This window comes from Anser cygnoides, chromosome 2, assembly GCF_040182565.1.
Source record: "Anser cygnoides isolate HZ-2024a breed goose chromosome 2, Taihu_goose_T2T_genome, whole genome shotgun sequence".
Classification (NCBI taxonomy): domain Eukaryota; kingdom Metazoa; phylum Chordata; class Aves; order Anseriformes; family Anatidae; genus Anser; species Anser cygnoides.
Genome location: NC_089874.1, coordinates 55123417 through 55140323, shown reverse-complemented (window position 1 = coordinate 55140323; position 16907 = coordinate 55123417). Strand labels below are relative to the sequence as shown.

General features: G+C 37.8%; 1 protein-coding gene across 8 annotated transcripts in view; it reads right to left on the bottom strand.

The window, feature by feature from the left end:
• ICE1 (interactor of little elongation complex ELL subunit 1) overlaps positions 1–16907 on the bottom strand; it is a 42502-nt gene that overhangs the window by 15061 nt on the left and 10534 nt on the right. For 6 of the 8 annotated variants that reach the window (XM_066992112.1, XM_066992113.1, XM_066992109.1 and 3 more), the window contains 10 exons: positions 16783–16801; positions 15869–15980; positions 14776–14852; positions 10285–10322; positions 8532–8614; positions 8219–8258; positions 8069–8131; positions 6931–7020; positions 6788–6841; positions 174–526 (listed from right to left, as the gene is read on the bottom strand). In XM_066992112.1, coding sequence (XP_066848213.1) covers positions 174–526; positions 6788–6841; positions 6931–7020; positions 8069–8131; positions 8219–8258; positions 8532–8614; positions 10285–10322; positions 14776–14852; positions 15869–15980; positions 16783–16801 — 929 coding nt within the window. Of the gene's footprint in view, positions 1–173; positions 527–4705; positions 4755–6787; positions 6842–6930; positions 7021–8068; positions 8132–8218; positions 8259–8531; positions 8615–10284; positions 10323–12247; positions 12312–14775; positions 14853–15868; positions 15981–16782; positions 16802–16907 lie in introns of those variants that run through there. The other 2 variants (XM_013197507.3, XM_013197510.3) reach the window with 2 other exon arrangements.

The following is a 16907-nucleotide window of genomic DNA, read 5'->3' as shown; positions in this document are numbered from 1 at the left end:
TGAAGAAGTATACATATAGACCTAAACACTCATACAGAGACCCTTTCAGTGCATCAGAGTAAGTAATAATACATAATAATAATACATAAAAAAGCTCAAGAATATCAAATTGTTATTCCTGCAGTAATTATACAGCCAAGTTAATGCCAAGTCAGACAAATCCTGGAACTCACCCGTTCAGCTACTGGTGAAAGCTGTACCGGAGAAAGCAGAGCAGGGAGAGGCCTGACCCAGTTCAGTATATCCATCACGTTTCCACTTGGGCCCTTTTGCTCCTGATCAGAGAAGTCTGAACTACTGTATGCCTCATCTGTCCGCATTGTCACATGTATAGTTTTATCCTTACAACCTTGCAGACATTCTTCAGCAGTCCCGTTCTCAAGATGGTCAACTCCAAAAGGCTCAGTATTCACATGACGTTGCAGGGCTGTTAGAGAGTTGTGCTTTCCAGCACTTTCTATTGAAGAATAGCAATGTAGTGTTTTGCCATCACGTTTCCTGATCTTTTGGTGGGTTTGTACAGCTTCTATGACACAAATATTGTTAAGAAATTAACACATTTTTTCTCCCCATCTTTCCTTATAGAGCTAATACATCATAGTAATAAGGCTACATTACCATCTTTTCAAGTGATGTTCCCTCAGACAAGTAGTAAGACGAGTAGTAAGAAGCACTTAAGAAAGTGCTTTCAGAAATATTTTCCATACAGAGATCAGATGTTATTATTCACAACCAACTTTTTTTTTCCCCCCATGAAAAAGATGTAGATGTATGTAGGTACAAAGCACTCCCACCCAAAAAACACTTTCCAACTTCGATCATTAAAACTATTCTCCCCAGTTTTTCTTACCAGGAAGGGCCATACTGGATAAGACTGATGGTCTATCCAGCTCAGTGATTTACTTCCAGTTTTACTGATGTTCAGAAAAAGCAACACAAGCAATACATACTGGCATTCCCCAATCGGGATGTAACTCTCTGCTTAAAGCAAGCAGCAGCTTTGAGCCAGCAGCTGCACTTTCATATTTCAACGATAATGTGCAGGCCAATGACAATTATATCCTGCCATAAACAGAGTAAGGTAGTTCTTAACTATATACCTGGTTTTATGATTTAATATGCATACATTTTTAAAGCATTAGTTTTTTAAATTTCTGTCTTCAGTCTACTCACGCAAGATTCTGTCTTTAATGACATGACCTAGTTCAAGCTGGACCCTTAAAAAAACCTTCCTAAAAGTGAGGGATTTTTTTGTGTGTGTTTGGTTTTCTTAAGGACAGGAGTTTGTACCACTCAGAGAAAAAATGACAGAGATTCACAATCGCATCGGTTTTATAAAGTTATTTTAGCAGCAAGAAAGCATGTCCAAATGCTCTCTGTGATTCTCTGCACTATACTTTTGCTTTGTTCCTTTTCAAACCATGTTTTATTATTAGACAGTAATCCATTTTTTTCTGCATGCAGATAAAACATATTGCTCCAGGAAAGCCTAAACAGTATAGACAAAGAACTTGTAATTCTTATACAACATTTGGATATGCGATTTTTTTTTATAGTGCACACAAACACTATTGGACACAGCAGTGGCAGTATCAAAGCAAGAGATCAAGAGATCTGTGTATGTCGACATACCATTACATGGTATAAGGAACAACACATGAACAAAATGGTTTGGAAGAGAGGATATACTGATTTAATTGGCATAACTTGATCCCTGCTGGAAAAATAAAAAAGAATAGTGTGCTTCATTATTGCTGTGACTATTTCTCCACTGCTAGAACTTACAGTAATACTCCTCAAGCAGCACCAAAGGTAATATCAGATTTGAAAGCACTAATTTAATTCCATAGGTGAAAACACACCTCCAGTGATCTGTCTCCCAATAAACTTTAAGCACATTCTAACATGGTAGCTCCTACTGAATGTTTTAGTAGGAAAACTGATCCAAAAATGTATTTACAAGATTGCTACAAAAGACACTAGGAGGAAAGAGGGACAGTTATGCCTTATGGGCCTTACAAGGCCTATTTCCCTAAAGATAAATGAGCTCTGACTTCTCCTTCAGTCAAAGCTACATCTTAGAAGTTATAAGATCATACAGTGCTTCATAAAGCTATTTATAAGCTACAATCACATAAAGCTTCCAGATGTTCCTCATCTCATCGTGAAAAACATATTCCCTTTACTATTTGAGTCTCAGTAGATCATCCATGGGAAAAGGAAACCCTTCACTAGGAAGAAAAAAGAAAAGAAGAGTCAGAAGGTAGTTTTCTGTATGATGATAGAAGATTTCTCATGCTCCTTTGTGCCAACCAGTTCTGAGCTCTGAAGTTCCTCCACACTTGAGAGGGAAGAAACACACAGAGTTTCTTATTTTCCCCCTAGAACAACATCAATTAGACAAATAAGTTTACTTTGAACACTGAACTACACAATAGTTCTGAGTATAAGGAACTTTACATCCTGGCTGCCCTCTCAAGATTCATCATGTGCCTACATGAAGACCTAGAATATTGATACATACCATCCACTGAAAAGCTCCCTCTGAGAAATAGATCAGAGACTCATTATCACTTCTGAATAACTAAGAGATTCTCCAGTCTTTGCTCCCCACCCCTTTCTTACCCAACCCCTGATGACTTTGCTTGAATCTCTTCAAGGATTAGATGACTTTTTCCTGGTTACCTGTTTATCTGTAGGAATAGCTATCATTGCATTTTCCAAAGGTTCAGGATATAGTAAGCTTGTCTACAGGAAACAACCAACACTTTGGTACCTTAAAGATTTCCAACTGCCTAAACTTGAGGTCCAGAAAAAGCTCTAATGTTATCAAGCCCTTTTCATCCAAAGGATCCTCTCAAAGATCATTATTTTCAAGAAAAATTTTACTTTTCCTAGGGAATCTCACTCATTCACAGTCCCACTTATCCAAATGATTAAGTTTTGTCCTCAGACCTACAACTTGGAATCTAGTCCACGTAGCTTCAAACCCTTTCATTGCTGCCTTCTCCCACTTCTGAGAGAAGGTTAAGATTACTTTGAACTGGAAAAAATATCAAAAGCTACCACATGCTACTGTGAAATATGTCTTTGATGAATGATGGAGAAAGAATAGAAATAAGCAATCCAATGCTAACATCAAGTGTCCTGGAACAAAATAAACTGAGTTTTGCAATTCAAATATTTGTTCCCAATTGTCCACATCGCACGACAATTGATTACGTTTTCTCTCTACCCTAGATAACAAAGTAACTTTCTGAAACAAGATTTCTTTTCCCCTCAAAAAGAAGGACCAGTTTCCAGATTAAGATGCTGGATTTTTTTCTCACAGTAATCCATCCGTAGCATCATAGAACGGTTTGGATTGGAAGGGACTTTAAAGATCATCTAGTTCCAACTCCCCTGCCATGGGCAGGGACGCCTTCCACTAAACCAGGTTGCTCAAAGCCCCATCCAGCCTGGTCTTTGAACACTTCCAGGGACGGGGCATTCACAGCTTCTCTGGGCAACCTGTGCCAATGCCTCTTCAGCCTCATAATGAAGAACTTCTTACTAAGATCTAATCTAAATCTCCCCTCGTTTAGATTCATAGAAGACATTACTCCTTGTCCTATCGCTAGACTCTCTGACAAAGAGTCCCTCTCCACTTTTCTTGTAAGCCTCCTTTATGTACAGGAAAACCACTATAAGGCCTCCCAAGAGCATTCTCTTTTCCAGGCTGAACAACTCAACTCCCTCAGCCTCCCTTCATAGGAGAGGTGCTCCAGCCCTTTGATCATCCTCATAGCCCTCCTCTGCACTCGTTCTAATATGTTCATGTCCTTCTTGTGCTGGGAGCCCCAGAGCTGAACGCAGTGCTCAAAGGTGGGGTCTCACAAAAGCAGAGGGAGAGAATCACCTCTCTCAACCTGCTCTTCATGCTTCTTTTGATGCAGTCCAGGATACAGTTGGCTTTCTGGGCTGCAAGCACACACTACCAACTCATATTGATTGTCTCATCAGCCAACACTTCCAAGCCATAGAATCTCTTCTGGTTTACAGCAAAAACTCATCACTATCAGCACAGTGTTTGCAAATGCCTGGCAGTAGCAACTGCTTGCTTTTCAAGGACAAAGAGCAGTATTTCTCTGACAAAAAAAAATCCCTCCACAGAAACTTTCTAACTTTGACAAGCCTCAACTTTTCAAACCTTCTCCAGTTATGTGAGTTTTAGGGTGTTTTATACACTTACTATTCTTTAAAGTTATAAGCAGTATTCTAGTTTTCAAGACAGTAAACTTACACATACACACATATGAAACAAATAATTAGGGAGAACATTGCACACCTGAAACTAACTGCACAAGGCTACATTTCCTAAAATGACGTTATCTTGAGAGATCTTCATATGGTCTTAAAGACAGAAATGAGGTCCGCTTAATAACTCACTCACACCATATGGACTTTAATCTCAAGGTCATAAAACATACACGGGTCCTCAGGGATTCGGTCTTATCTTTATATTTTACATGTAATGCCACTACTTTGTGTCTCCTGTTATCTGGTATTAAAGCAGACACCAAGGCACCTCCTGTATGCTCCTTTTTACCCCTGCTCTTAACATCTATATGCAACTTCTCCGCTATCCAAACCAAAAGTAAGATCAGATAAAATGGGTATAGCTCTGTAGTAGGCCAGATTTAGCTCAGAACCCTGTTGTACATACTACTTGAAGAGACTCAGCTCATCCCAGACGTGGTCTTCCCATCTTCCCTCATCTCCTCTCACCATAAGCCTGCATACAAACAGTGCATGTTGGAGAATCCAAATTAACAAAGTCTTCAGCATTGGGCTGCAAGATTCTTCAAATGCTTCTTCACATGCCTGTTCTAACTGTAGATGGCCTTATTCTCAAACTACACGGGAAACAGGTTTTCAAATTAAAAAAAAAAAAAACAACAGAAATGTCTTATTAACCTTAAATTATGGTCTAAGGTTATTGGTCTGATGTTCAACTGCAGGTATGGTCAACTTCATTACTGGAAGATTTATAGAAGTACTACCAAAACCAAGACAAAATGCTTTTAATCTAAATTTGTCAAAACCTCATTGCCTTCTGAGGCTTTCACAATGGTATGTTTCTTTGTAAAAACATGAATGGAAAGCCTGATAAATCTTGCAGTTTTCATACACGTACATGTTCTTCAAATAAGTTATTCCAAGTGGTATCATCTTTGATGGAACAGAGAAAACTCTAATTGTTACAGATATTTTACAAAACATTTGACTGTACAAAGAAAGCAGCCAAGTAGTTATCTTTCTAAAAGGATAGATCCAGACAGACAGAAGAACTGACATTCTTGGGAAAAAATACTTCAGCAATACCACCAGCAAGTGATTTTCTCCCTAAGATGAAACTGCCACAATATTCGACAAGAACTTAGTGCAAACTCATTAAGAACTCCCCCCCTTCTTTTTTTTGCTAGAAGGTTGCATCTCTAAACGCCAGCATTGGTATTACAAATCCAAGGTAATGGCCACTGAAAGACAGAATAAGATGGCTGTCCTACGCTTCAAGAGGGGAAAAAAGAAAACATAGTTCTCCTTTAGAAGATGTGAATAGGAAAGATGCAACAGGACATCTGGAATCTAAAGTCCCCCTTGTGGTGGATGAGAAGAGGATCTGATACCCCTCAGAGTTTATTGTACTTGTCATTTGATTGAGCCCTGATCAAGAAATCAAATTTAGAATATCAGGGGACAACTGTCTAGCTCAGTTCTGGAGCTTGAAGCCACAGATTTGCTGCACTGAACTGGTCGGGATGAAATTGATAAACTGGCTTAAGATACCGTCCTTATATTTCGGTACCCCCTAAGTCAATTCCTCTGGAATACAACCTAAAACCAGATTCATCAGGGTCTACACTGCTAGCAGAGTTTCAGAGTTAACAGGGTGAGGAAAAAGCATAATGGTTCACTTTCAAAGCACTTAATAATGCAGTGTACTTATTCCATGCAGTATCCCTACAACCTGAACTACAGGAAAAAAAAAAAAAGTGGTAGAGCAAATAAAAGAAAAATTAAAGATTGATAAGTGCACTCTTGAGAGGCAACTACAAAAATACCAATGCAATTTCAAGGCATCTATTCTTGAGGGCAGAATGAAAACAACATCTGTTCTATGAAGTTGAAGCACTTTGAGTTTTTTTGTCAATGTGTATGTGGATAACTACTCAGATTATTTTTTAGAACTATATTGATTATTTTGTTACAAAATTATACATTATACTGTTTTGTATCATGAATCTGAAAATCAATGCACCATTATATATCATTATTCAGGCAGATATGAATGAACAAAATAGTGGTAAGAGCTTCTTAAATTTTACAATGTAATTATGTTATCATGTGTTTGTTTAGGACCAAAAAGAATGCCTGCATCCCAGAATTTGCATTATATACTGCAGAATTTATAGTGCTATAATAATTAAGGTATAAACATGAGAGGTATGTTTTGACTACTTTGACTATCAGCTGCTTTGACTATTTCTAAGAATTTGATTTCTGAATTGTAACAGCAGATTAAAATTGGCTTTTGTTTAGAAGAGCATTGTAGCCTAACTGGCTGTTCAAATTAAAATTTGCACTTATTTTCAAATATTCTAATCACACGTGTACTTGACCAGACAATCACAAATAAAAGTATTTAAGTCTGTCCAAAAAGTGTTACACAAACAGTACCCAATCTGATGATAAGGCTACATCAAGGAATTTGCATACTAACACATTTACATTTACTGGAACCTACCTTCTGTAATAAACAGTCTTCTTTTTTCAGGCCGTGCCTTATTCTGAGCAGAAGCTGAAGAAAGAAGGTACCGATATTTATATATTTTTAATTAAAAAAGAGACAGCTTCAATAGAATTCCAATACTTAACATGACATCTCACCCAAGATAGGATCATTTTCCCGCTTCTCTCTTTTTCCTTTTGCACTGTCAATGCACATCCAGAGTTCTTCCAACAAGAATTTTATTCTTTCTGTTAAACAAAATGTTTTTATAAATTGAGGAAAACTTCAATGGCTCAGAGAGCCTAGATTTTTTTTCTTTGTTCTTACTCAAAACACAGACATGCCTACAACTAAATATACACAAAAATTAAGACAACTGGGCATTTTAGCTTGAGAGAAAGAAAAAGAACTAAATTAAAAAATAAACGATGAAATTGGATTCCAATTTAGGACAATCCAAAAGGCAGCAAAAACATGCGAAGACCCAGAAACAACAGCAAGGTCTGCCCTTTTCACAGAATTTTAATTTTTGCAAAAAACTTAAAATGCAAGCACTGAAAAGCAAGACACAAAAAGCAGAAATTTGTTTTTTGCCTGAAAATCATCTTCAGAATTTTCTAGACAATACAAAATCAAAGCTATTATTTTAAAAAGTGTAAAAATACAAAGATATGGTTACTTAAAGCTTGGCCTCTATCTGTCCTTAGCACTTTAGAGGAAGTTTTGAATGAGTTAGCTCCATTGTGCCGTTAGGTTTGGATAATTTGCAGCAGATATTGTAGATCATTATAAATAAATAAAATTGCATAGAAAACAACTATACATCCTGGATTTCCACTTGAATTAGAGAGCCTCACACGGACTTTGTAACAGATTACACTCCTATCTTGTCTCTTTTGCTTTGCATACTTCTTTTATGATCTTGCTGAGCTCAAAGACAGTGGGATTGTTTGTTTCGTTTTTTTTCAGTGTTTGCATTCTGGTTTATAATTACAAATCAAACTGCTGCACATACACATAGGGTAGACCATAGTCACTTTAATGAATCAATTATCTTCCTTATTGCAAAAGTTAAAATATTTATCTGTTACATTCTTCCCTCAATGTCATATTTCTTCTATCAACTACATCTACTCATACAGCAATTCTGTCAGTATCCTCTGTTCTCAAAAGCAACTCCAAGAGCTCCAAATGCTTTAAAAAGATCAGGAAAGAGAATAAGCAATTTTCCAGAAGGCTTACAATTAATTCATAATGGTTTGGTCTGCATAGAGAAAGGCCTTGCAAAAATCTTACCTTTGTCTATATCTGTTGTAAGATCTAGATCTTCACTTGAACTCTGGGTCTCTGCATGTTTAACTATTGAGAAGTAAAGGAGAAAAGGAAGTGTTCAAATGGAATTATTAACACACATAAATCTGAAGGTAATCAAAACTGAGTACATACCCTTTCTGCACTTCTCTTTAAGAACACCATCAAGTTTTCCCTGTTAAAAATAACTAATGTTATTTTTTCATTCAATATACAGTTTGTAGAGAATTACCCTAAATTACCATGAAATCTAAATCTACATTTCAAATGTCATGCCTCAGTTTCAAAATTCACCATCTCTTAAGATGAATTGCTACATTTATTTACTCAATATCCCCAATAACTGAACTTTCACTATTTCAACATCTGTATCACAAATAACTTGCTTTTTTTTTTTTCTTCCAGAAATAATCAAGGAAACTGCACCTACTAAACAGGAAAATCTTACCTGTGCCTTCTTTAGTTCCTTTTCAAGCTTTTTCTTTTCAGTTTTCAATAGTTTAAAGTCTTGACTATGTTTTGTTGCAGCTTCTTCAAGAGAGAACCAAAATTCAAGTTAGAAACTAAACCAAGTAACTACTTTAACTAATACTGGTTACCAGTTTGCACATCATATTAGGAGAAAAAATAGCATGAAATACAAATGTACTGAAGTTATATTTTAGTTCATTAAGACTTCAAACTTTAAGCACAACTCATGCACGTATCTTTTCTTTATCTGCATATCTACTGTTCTAAACTACTAAAATACATTTATTACTTTTTTCACTTACAGGCAAGAAAGAAGAGTGTTTCACACTGTACTTAAGAACAACATACACTAAGTAAAAAAGGGAGCAAAATTAGGAGTGAAGTCAACGTTTTTTCACGTGCTTCATTCTGTTATTTAGAACAGAGGTTCTGGTTCAAAGATGAAAACACTACAGCCAACTGCATTAGAAAGATGTAGACAGCACTACTACAGATAGCATAGATAGACATAGAGTACTCTAACTCTCAATATCTAGCATCAACCTTGAGAGAGTGCAAATGGGTGGGAATAAACAGACTATGGCAGGTAAGTGAGGTTCCTGGGGAAATTCACAAGCCACGGGGATGCTTGAAAGAGCTTTGTGAAAGATCAGCTTGATGACTTATATGCAGACAGCAAAGAGAGTTGGAACCTGTCTGCTCATCAGATCAAGTCACAGAATCAGATCAAGTCACAGAAGACAGCATATCGAAGAGAAGACCATTAAAAGGCACCTCAGGTGGGAGGCTGACAAGAACTAATCATGGGAAAAAATCAGGACTGACAAAAGATAAACCAGTCACTAAAACTGGGAAAAATACAAACTATCTCACAGTATTTTGTTGTAGCTCTGCCAGAATTTGCATTTGGGGCTAGAGAGTATAAAAACCTTGCTGCCATGTAGAGGAACTCCAAACTACCTGCACTTTACAGTAGGATTTTGGGGGTTTCTAACATTAAGACACAAGTCACTCAGTTTGTTGTGGCCAGTTAACAAAAAATAACGTTTTAAGGTATGTGGATATTTGAACTGTGGTAAGCAGAGCTGTATCAAACCGAACTAAAAAAAAAAGAAAAAAAAAAACACACCATAACTGCCAGAATATTTACAAATCAGCAAACATGTCAGGATCACTACATCTTTAAATATGAATATAAATACAAGTAGAAGAATCCTGTCAAGATTATTGGTGCACTGGAGCACTTGCCCTGTGAGGACAGCTTCAAGGAACTAGACTTGACTAGCTTGAGAAGAAAAAGCTTTGAAAGGATCTAAGAACAGCTTTCCTATACCTACAAGGTATCAAGAAGATGGAACCAGTACGTTCAGTGGCGCATGGTGGGAAGATGAGACAAAAGAGGTTCTAACTGGAGATAAGGAAAAGCTTTTTCACCATGAGGGCAGTCTGGAAGTGGATCAGATTGCCTGGACAGGCTGGTCAGCCTACATCCTTTGAGGTTTCCTTCCAACTTGATTTACGCCATGAGCCTGATATACTCTATTGAAAATATTCTGCAGAATGGCAGACATATTTCAGAGGCTAAGCATCACAGAGTATACTGACTTTTCTTGCTCCCGGGGGCCTCAGAGTTAGTTTTTCTGTAGCTTTTTCAATTGCTTTTTTGGATACAAACGGAATCAAGAAATGGAATAGGATGACAGCACTGGTAACACAATATAGAAAGTTACCTTCAAGTTTCTTCACTTTTGCTTCCAGTTTCTTTCTCCTGTTAAAAAAAAAAAAAGGCATTAACAGATCATTTTTGAATAGAATCATGTTGTATGAAAAACCACCAGAAAACCAATCTAGCCATTTCAGAGAAAGAACACTTCATAAATTCAGGGCCTGTGAGACCAATATGTCCCTGAATTTGAAAACTTATATCAGCGGCATGCTGATGACATTCTTACAACAACAGCCATATATGTTACAGAGGCAGTCTGCTCTTTTCTTAAGTGAGTCAGTCTGCTAATCCAGGCATATAACTTCAGCTATAACTTGTAGCAATAAAAACATCCTGAGAAAACTGCCTTCTGTTGTTTTTTTTCGTTTGTTTGTTTGTTTTTTGAATTTCTATGATGTAATGATGCATTGGGATTACTTGGCAAGGTTTTGGTAGTGGGACAGGGTGACCTCTGTGAGAAATGACCAGACGTTGCCCCCATGTCAGACACTGCCAGTTCCAGCCAGCCCCAAAACAAACTCGCTGCAGGGCACAGCTGAGCCACGTACTATCACCTCTGTGATAACACATTTAAGAGAGTGAAAAACACTGTGCAGCAACTGTGAGAGAGAGGAGTAAGAAAAATGTGACAAACAACCCTGCAGACACCAAGGTCAACGAAGGAGCAGGTCAATGCAGCAGCTTGTGGAGACCATGGAAAAGGAGGCTGTCCCTCTGCAGCCCATGGATAACTACACCAGAGCAGATATCCAGATTGTGGCCTGTGGAGGACCCTGTAGGACTGCATCCCATGGAAAGGGCCCGCAATAGAGCAACTCTTGAAGAACTGCACCTGTGGGAAGGACTCATCTTGGAGTAGTTCACAAAGGACTGTATCCCATGAGAGGGACCCCACGCTGGAGCACAGGAAGCATATGAGGAAGAGGGAGTGGCAGAGAAAAAGTGTTATGAACTGACTGTAACCATTCCCCATCTCCCCTGTGCCACCTGTGGGGGAAGGAGGTAGAAAAATTAGAAGTGAAGCTGAGCCTGGGAGGAGAGGGGTGGGGAGAAGATGATTTTAGTTTTATTACGCACTATCCTACACTGCTATTAATTGGCAATAAATTCAATTAATTTCCCATTAAGTCTGTTTTGCCCGTGATAGTAATTGGTGAGCGATCTTTTTGTCCTTATCTCAACCCACAAGTTTCTTTTCATTGTATTCTCTCCCCGTGTCTTGTTAGGAGGGGGGAGTGAGACGGCAGCTTGGTGGGCACACAGCAGCCAGCCAGGGTCAACCAAACACAAATGCAGACAGGTTAGTCTTATCCCTTAAAAACAATTAAACTTTGCTTATAATCATTAGCAATGATATACTCAGGAATAGTCTTCAGGATCACTTATGTCCCACAGATTCTTGTTGAGAATATCCTGCTGTTTGCTAAATTCAAAACACAACCAATTATTCAGCCTAAACTATTCTTAATTCAGCACTTCCAACCCCACATTATATGAAAAACAAACAGAACTGAAGAAAAAAAAAAAAAAACATATACTGCCAATGCTCACAGATCACTTCGATGAAGATGAATACTGTTCATCCATTCCTCACTTTACAGCTTTTATAACTGACTAAGATTTACAGCCTTAGCCCTTCAGGACGTGGAAGCTTTAATCATCACTTCAGATGTTAACTGGAGTGCATTTGAGAAACCAGTCAGAGAATTAACCAACTAATTGTCACCAACTAACCACCTTTGGAACGTTTAGCAGTAAAAGTATTTGAACTTAAAAGACAGACTGATGCTCTCAGGCCTCTTCTGCCTGAACAGGTTCATAATTAATTCTCCTTATACTCAGATGACTGCTTTGACAGTCAAGCCACAGGTGAGAATTTCATAAAAATAATCATTTTAAGACATCTTTGCAGTGCAAAAGAAAAAGAAAGGGGGGGGTCTTTCAAAAATAACAGGTAATGAACTTACGCTTTTCTGTAGATTGTCTTCTGACAAACGCACAGAAGTAATGCATTTACAAACAGGTAAGAACCTGAATAACCAGACAGCCAATAAATGCCAACATTTTATCATTGTACTGATATTTGCAGTAGAATTACTTTCATAAGTGCTTTTATTACCTTTTGACTTATTATTTTTACCAATTATCATTATTAATTATTTTTACTACTTTTATAATGGTATGCTGACCGATTTTATCAATCTATGCAATTACATTAAAAAAATATGTTATATCTAATAATTAAAAAAGCAAGGTTTCTAGATGATGCATTTGGACAGAACTCCTCTTATGCTACACAACTCAAGCTCCTATCTGATCTTCAAGATGCATGCACATCTTCAGCTGACAGAAAGCTATGCTAACACAAATTGCATTCAGAAGTATACATACAGTATTATAAACTGCAACAAATATAATGTGATTATATTTATAATACTCAACAGTTAAAAATAAAAAAAGGAAAAAACCTGTGTCTGTCATATTTATTTCACCCTCAGAGAGAATATGAAATTTTAATTAAATGAGCAACCTTACTTCTGGAACAGACTTAAGTTTTGAAAACTTCTTTCAAATCTCCTCTATAGAAATGATTTCATACTGAGAATCTTCTTAACAGTGGACATGCTAGATGATTTATCTCAACTTATCATGGTTCTTGTCACTTCAGAAAGGAATTACCATCCTTGTAAACATTCAAATCTCAACTAAACAATGGCCTAAGCAGCCCGACTTTAAAGCTGGCTCTGACTGGCAGACTGGACCAAGGGACTTTGGAGATTGTTTTTAACCTAAATTATTCTGCAGTAACTGTAGATTAACATTCACTGTATAAACAATTCTCTAGACTTTCTATTCCTAATTTGACAAATTCACTAGTTCTGCTTCTAAAGAAACTCAGCTCGCAAACACGTGTGATTGACTGCTTCAAACAGCCTCAACGCCAAATGTGTATGAATTAGCTACAAAATCACAGAAGAGATCACCCAGTTTTACGTCATCTGCAAACTTGCTGGGGGTACGCTCTGCCCCATCATCCAGGTCATTAATGAAGATGTTAAACACAACTGGAGCCCGTAATGAGGTATACTGCTAGTTACTGTCCTCCAACTAGACTTTGTGACTCCGGTCACCACCCTGTGGGCCTGTCCATTCAGCCAGTTTTCAACCCACCTCACTGCCTGTCCATCTAGCCCAAACATCAACAGCTTGTCTGTAAGGATCTTATTGGCGGCAGTGTCAAAGGCCTTACTGCAGTCCAGGTAGACAATAGTCACTGCTCTCCCCTCATCCATCTGGCCATCAGAGAAGCTTATCAGGTTGATCAAGCATGACTTCCCCTTGATGAATCCACCCTGACTACGTTTTCTTGTCCTTCATGTGCCTGGAAATGGTTTCCAGGACTAGCTGATCCACCACCTTGCTACGGATTAATGTGAGGCTGACCAGTCTGTCTGACCAGCTCCCTGGATCCTCCTTCTTGACTTTCTTGAAGATATGAGTGACAAATAGGGGATAGAATATATATCTATATTGGCATGCTATATTATTGCCAGGACACCCGGGTTGTCAGTTTCCTCCTGAGATGAAGTCAGCAATGCTCTCTGCTGCTCTTAAAATTGGAAGATGTGTTATGAATTCCTTCAAGCTTACAGGACAGAGCACTTAAATGTGCAAAAACGTGCAGTCTGGCAGAAGTGGCAACAGGAAGTGACAACAATGACAGACTGCTTTTACAGTGTTTTGCATGATAGTGGCTTGCTGCTGTATCTGTGAGTACCATGTGCTTCACATGGCATGAAGGACACAAGAATATCTCATATGAGGTTCTCAGTGAATGCTCCAGTCCATTAATGATCTCTGTGGCCCTTCGCTGGAACCATCTCCAATACATCCATGTCTGTCTTGTACTAGGGAACCCAGGACACCGTAGTCCAGGTGTGGCCCCACTAGTGCTGGAAAAAGGGGAAGAATCACTTCCCTAAACATGTTGGTAACAACAAAATAATTTAGGAACTTCAAAATTAAAACTGATAGCTCTAAGTTCCTTCAAGGAAGGAAGAACCAAAGGAAGGAGTAACCAGTGAAGTCCCACTGGGATGTGTGCTGGAACACATCAGAAATAAAAGCTGACTACAAAAAGTAGCAGAAAGTAAGCATTAGTATTGATAAATGTGAAGCGATGCCCATGGAGGAAAGTTACCAAAACTACAAACTCACAACACCCAGCTGTACACTAGCTGGTTCCCTTTTGAGTTTATAAGTAGCTTTCCAAACAATACTGAGAAGTCACAGTTCCCTGCCACAGCTGATTTAGAGACTAGGAGTATAACAGCATTAAAACACAATTAGACAAATTGTTTACAAAGTCCATCAAGAGCTGCAAGACATGACAGCCATGCATAAGCTCCAGCCAAGTAAGCCTTTGAGTGACTTGTTACTGGAAAAAACAAATTGTAAAAAAAAACAAAAACAAAAACAACAGAGTATCACTCACACAGCATCACTTTTTACTATTTCTTCTTTAATTTTAACATATTCCAGTTGACTCTCCTGATAAATCTTGAGAGAACTCTGTGAAAAAAAGAACAGACAATTAAAACATGTCCTTATGAAGGGCATGAAAGAAAATACATCATTTTAGCTATTCTAATGAAAACAGCTGCATAGTCAAAAAAGTGTATTCAATGAGAAAAAAAAGCACATTGAAAAGTGCTTTTTAAAGGCAAAAAGGCTTGCATTTTTTAAAGGCAAAAGTTATAGCAAGAATATATATATATATATATGCACATCTTTTGAGTATGTGCTTCCAAGACTTATTTGGATAGTAACTCAAAGCTCAAGTCAAGAGCACAGCTACTATACACCATCATATACATAACCCTACTTTTCCTGAGCAAATGCCATCAGGACATCAGCTATTAATGCTTGCTGAGGGAAGAAAATTTAAAGATAAAAGACAAGTCTAACACAGAAGAAAAACTACATATAGTGACACAACAGATATTAATTCTCTACTTTATATAGGAATTAAATTATAAGAAGTGGTGGGTTTATTTTTGGCGGAAGTAATAGTTAACATCTAGCAAATATCTGTATTAAGGGGAATTGAACAGCTAATTTTTTTCTTCAGAAGACTAGATTTCAACTCAGAGGTGGGAGAGAAATTAGGAATAAATTCAAGTGGCTAATAATGTAAAAGTGAATGTTCAAAACTGTAAAAGAAGCAAAGCACTAACTATTCTGGATAGACTCTCTTTGCACCTTTTTACCGGTACATGTTATGGAGAATTAAGTAATCTAGTAGTACTGAAATAGAAAAAGACAGGAATTTGACTATACCTCCTTCCTTCCTAAATAAGGAAATAAAAAATAATATGATCAAAATCCTAGGAACTACAAAAGCCTGAACTTTTCCCCTTATCTGAAGCTTGCTAACATTTAATTTGTTTTATCGAAAACCAGAACTCCCTGTCCAACAAGCTGGAAATAACTGGGCTCATTAAAACCTGCCCCATTAAGATGAGCATTAAATACTTTTATTTCCTTCAACAGAGTAAGCGCAAGTTATTTAAACCTTACAAGCACACCTTTTTCTCTTCCAACTCTGCTTTCAAGGAACCCAACTCTTCCTGGCCCTTTTCCAGAGGCAGGATTTTCTGCAGCATCTGCTCCACTTGGCAACGTAGAGTAGAGATCTCTCTGAAACAGGAAATGTTATTTAAATTTTTAAAAACTGCCAAAAAAATATGGCCACTTTTAAAGCCTAAACTCAATGTTCCGATTCTTCAGGCAAACTTCCAAGTATTTTGCTTTCCCCTATGGAAAAAAGCTCTGACAGATACCCAAGTGCTTGAAGAGCTTAAGTGTTCTCATTTTTCCATCTAACATTTTACATTCAAAGAATATTCAAGATCTGATATAAAAACATTAAATGGAGCCTAAAGTTGAAAGTGGGCAGACTGCCTGTACTACACAAGAGTACAACCCAGCTGCATACATTGAAGTGTCAGGAAAAAGTGTCTCCACAGAAGCAGTGCCACAAAATTAGAGCAGAGTCCAACCATGGGACTTTTCAGCAGGCAGGACACAAAGTTTGTAAAGATGATATGCTGTCTTTTCCTCTATAAATAAGTAGAGGAAGTAAGGGTACCCAATCACAAACTCTAAGTCAAAATACTTCAGGCAAACAGGGTCTCCCCAAATAGGCTTATATTTAACCACCACCAAAAGATGAGCTCTGCATTTCCATTCAGTGGTTTCAGGCTCTTATGCAATACAGTGCCAGGACAAGTATTTCACACATGTACAGTGAAAGCAGGGCAGATTTCTCCCCTCAAGCGTATCTTTGCTTAGTGTGGCCTAAGAGGCATGCCAAAAGAAAGGACCAGTTTAATAGCTCAGTGTAGACTGAGAACCATTGCTATTAAAACAGCACACTCCCGAAACTGTCCAAGACACAGAGAGCACTGCAGATATAGTAAACAGTTCAGATCAAACTTACCTTTCAGCAAACTGAAGCTGTAATCTCCTGTTAAGGTCGAAATTTAAAACAGTCTACCCTACTTCCTTAAGTATATTTCAGTCCAATTGCCACTTACAAACAAATATTTAACAACGACTTCCACC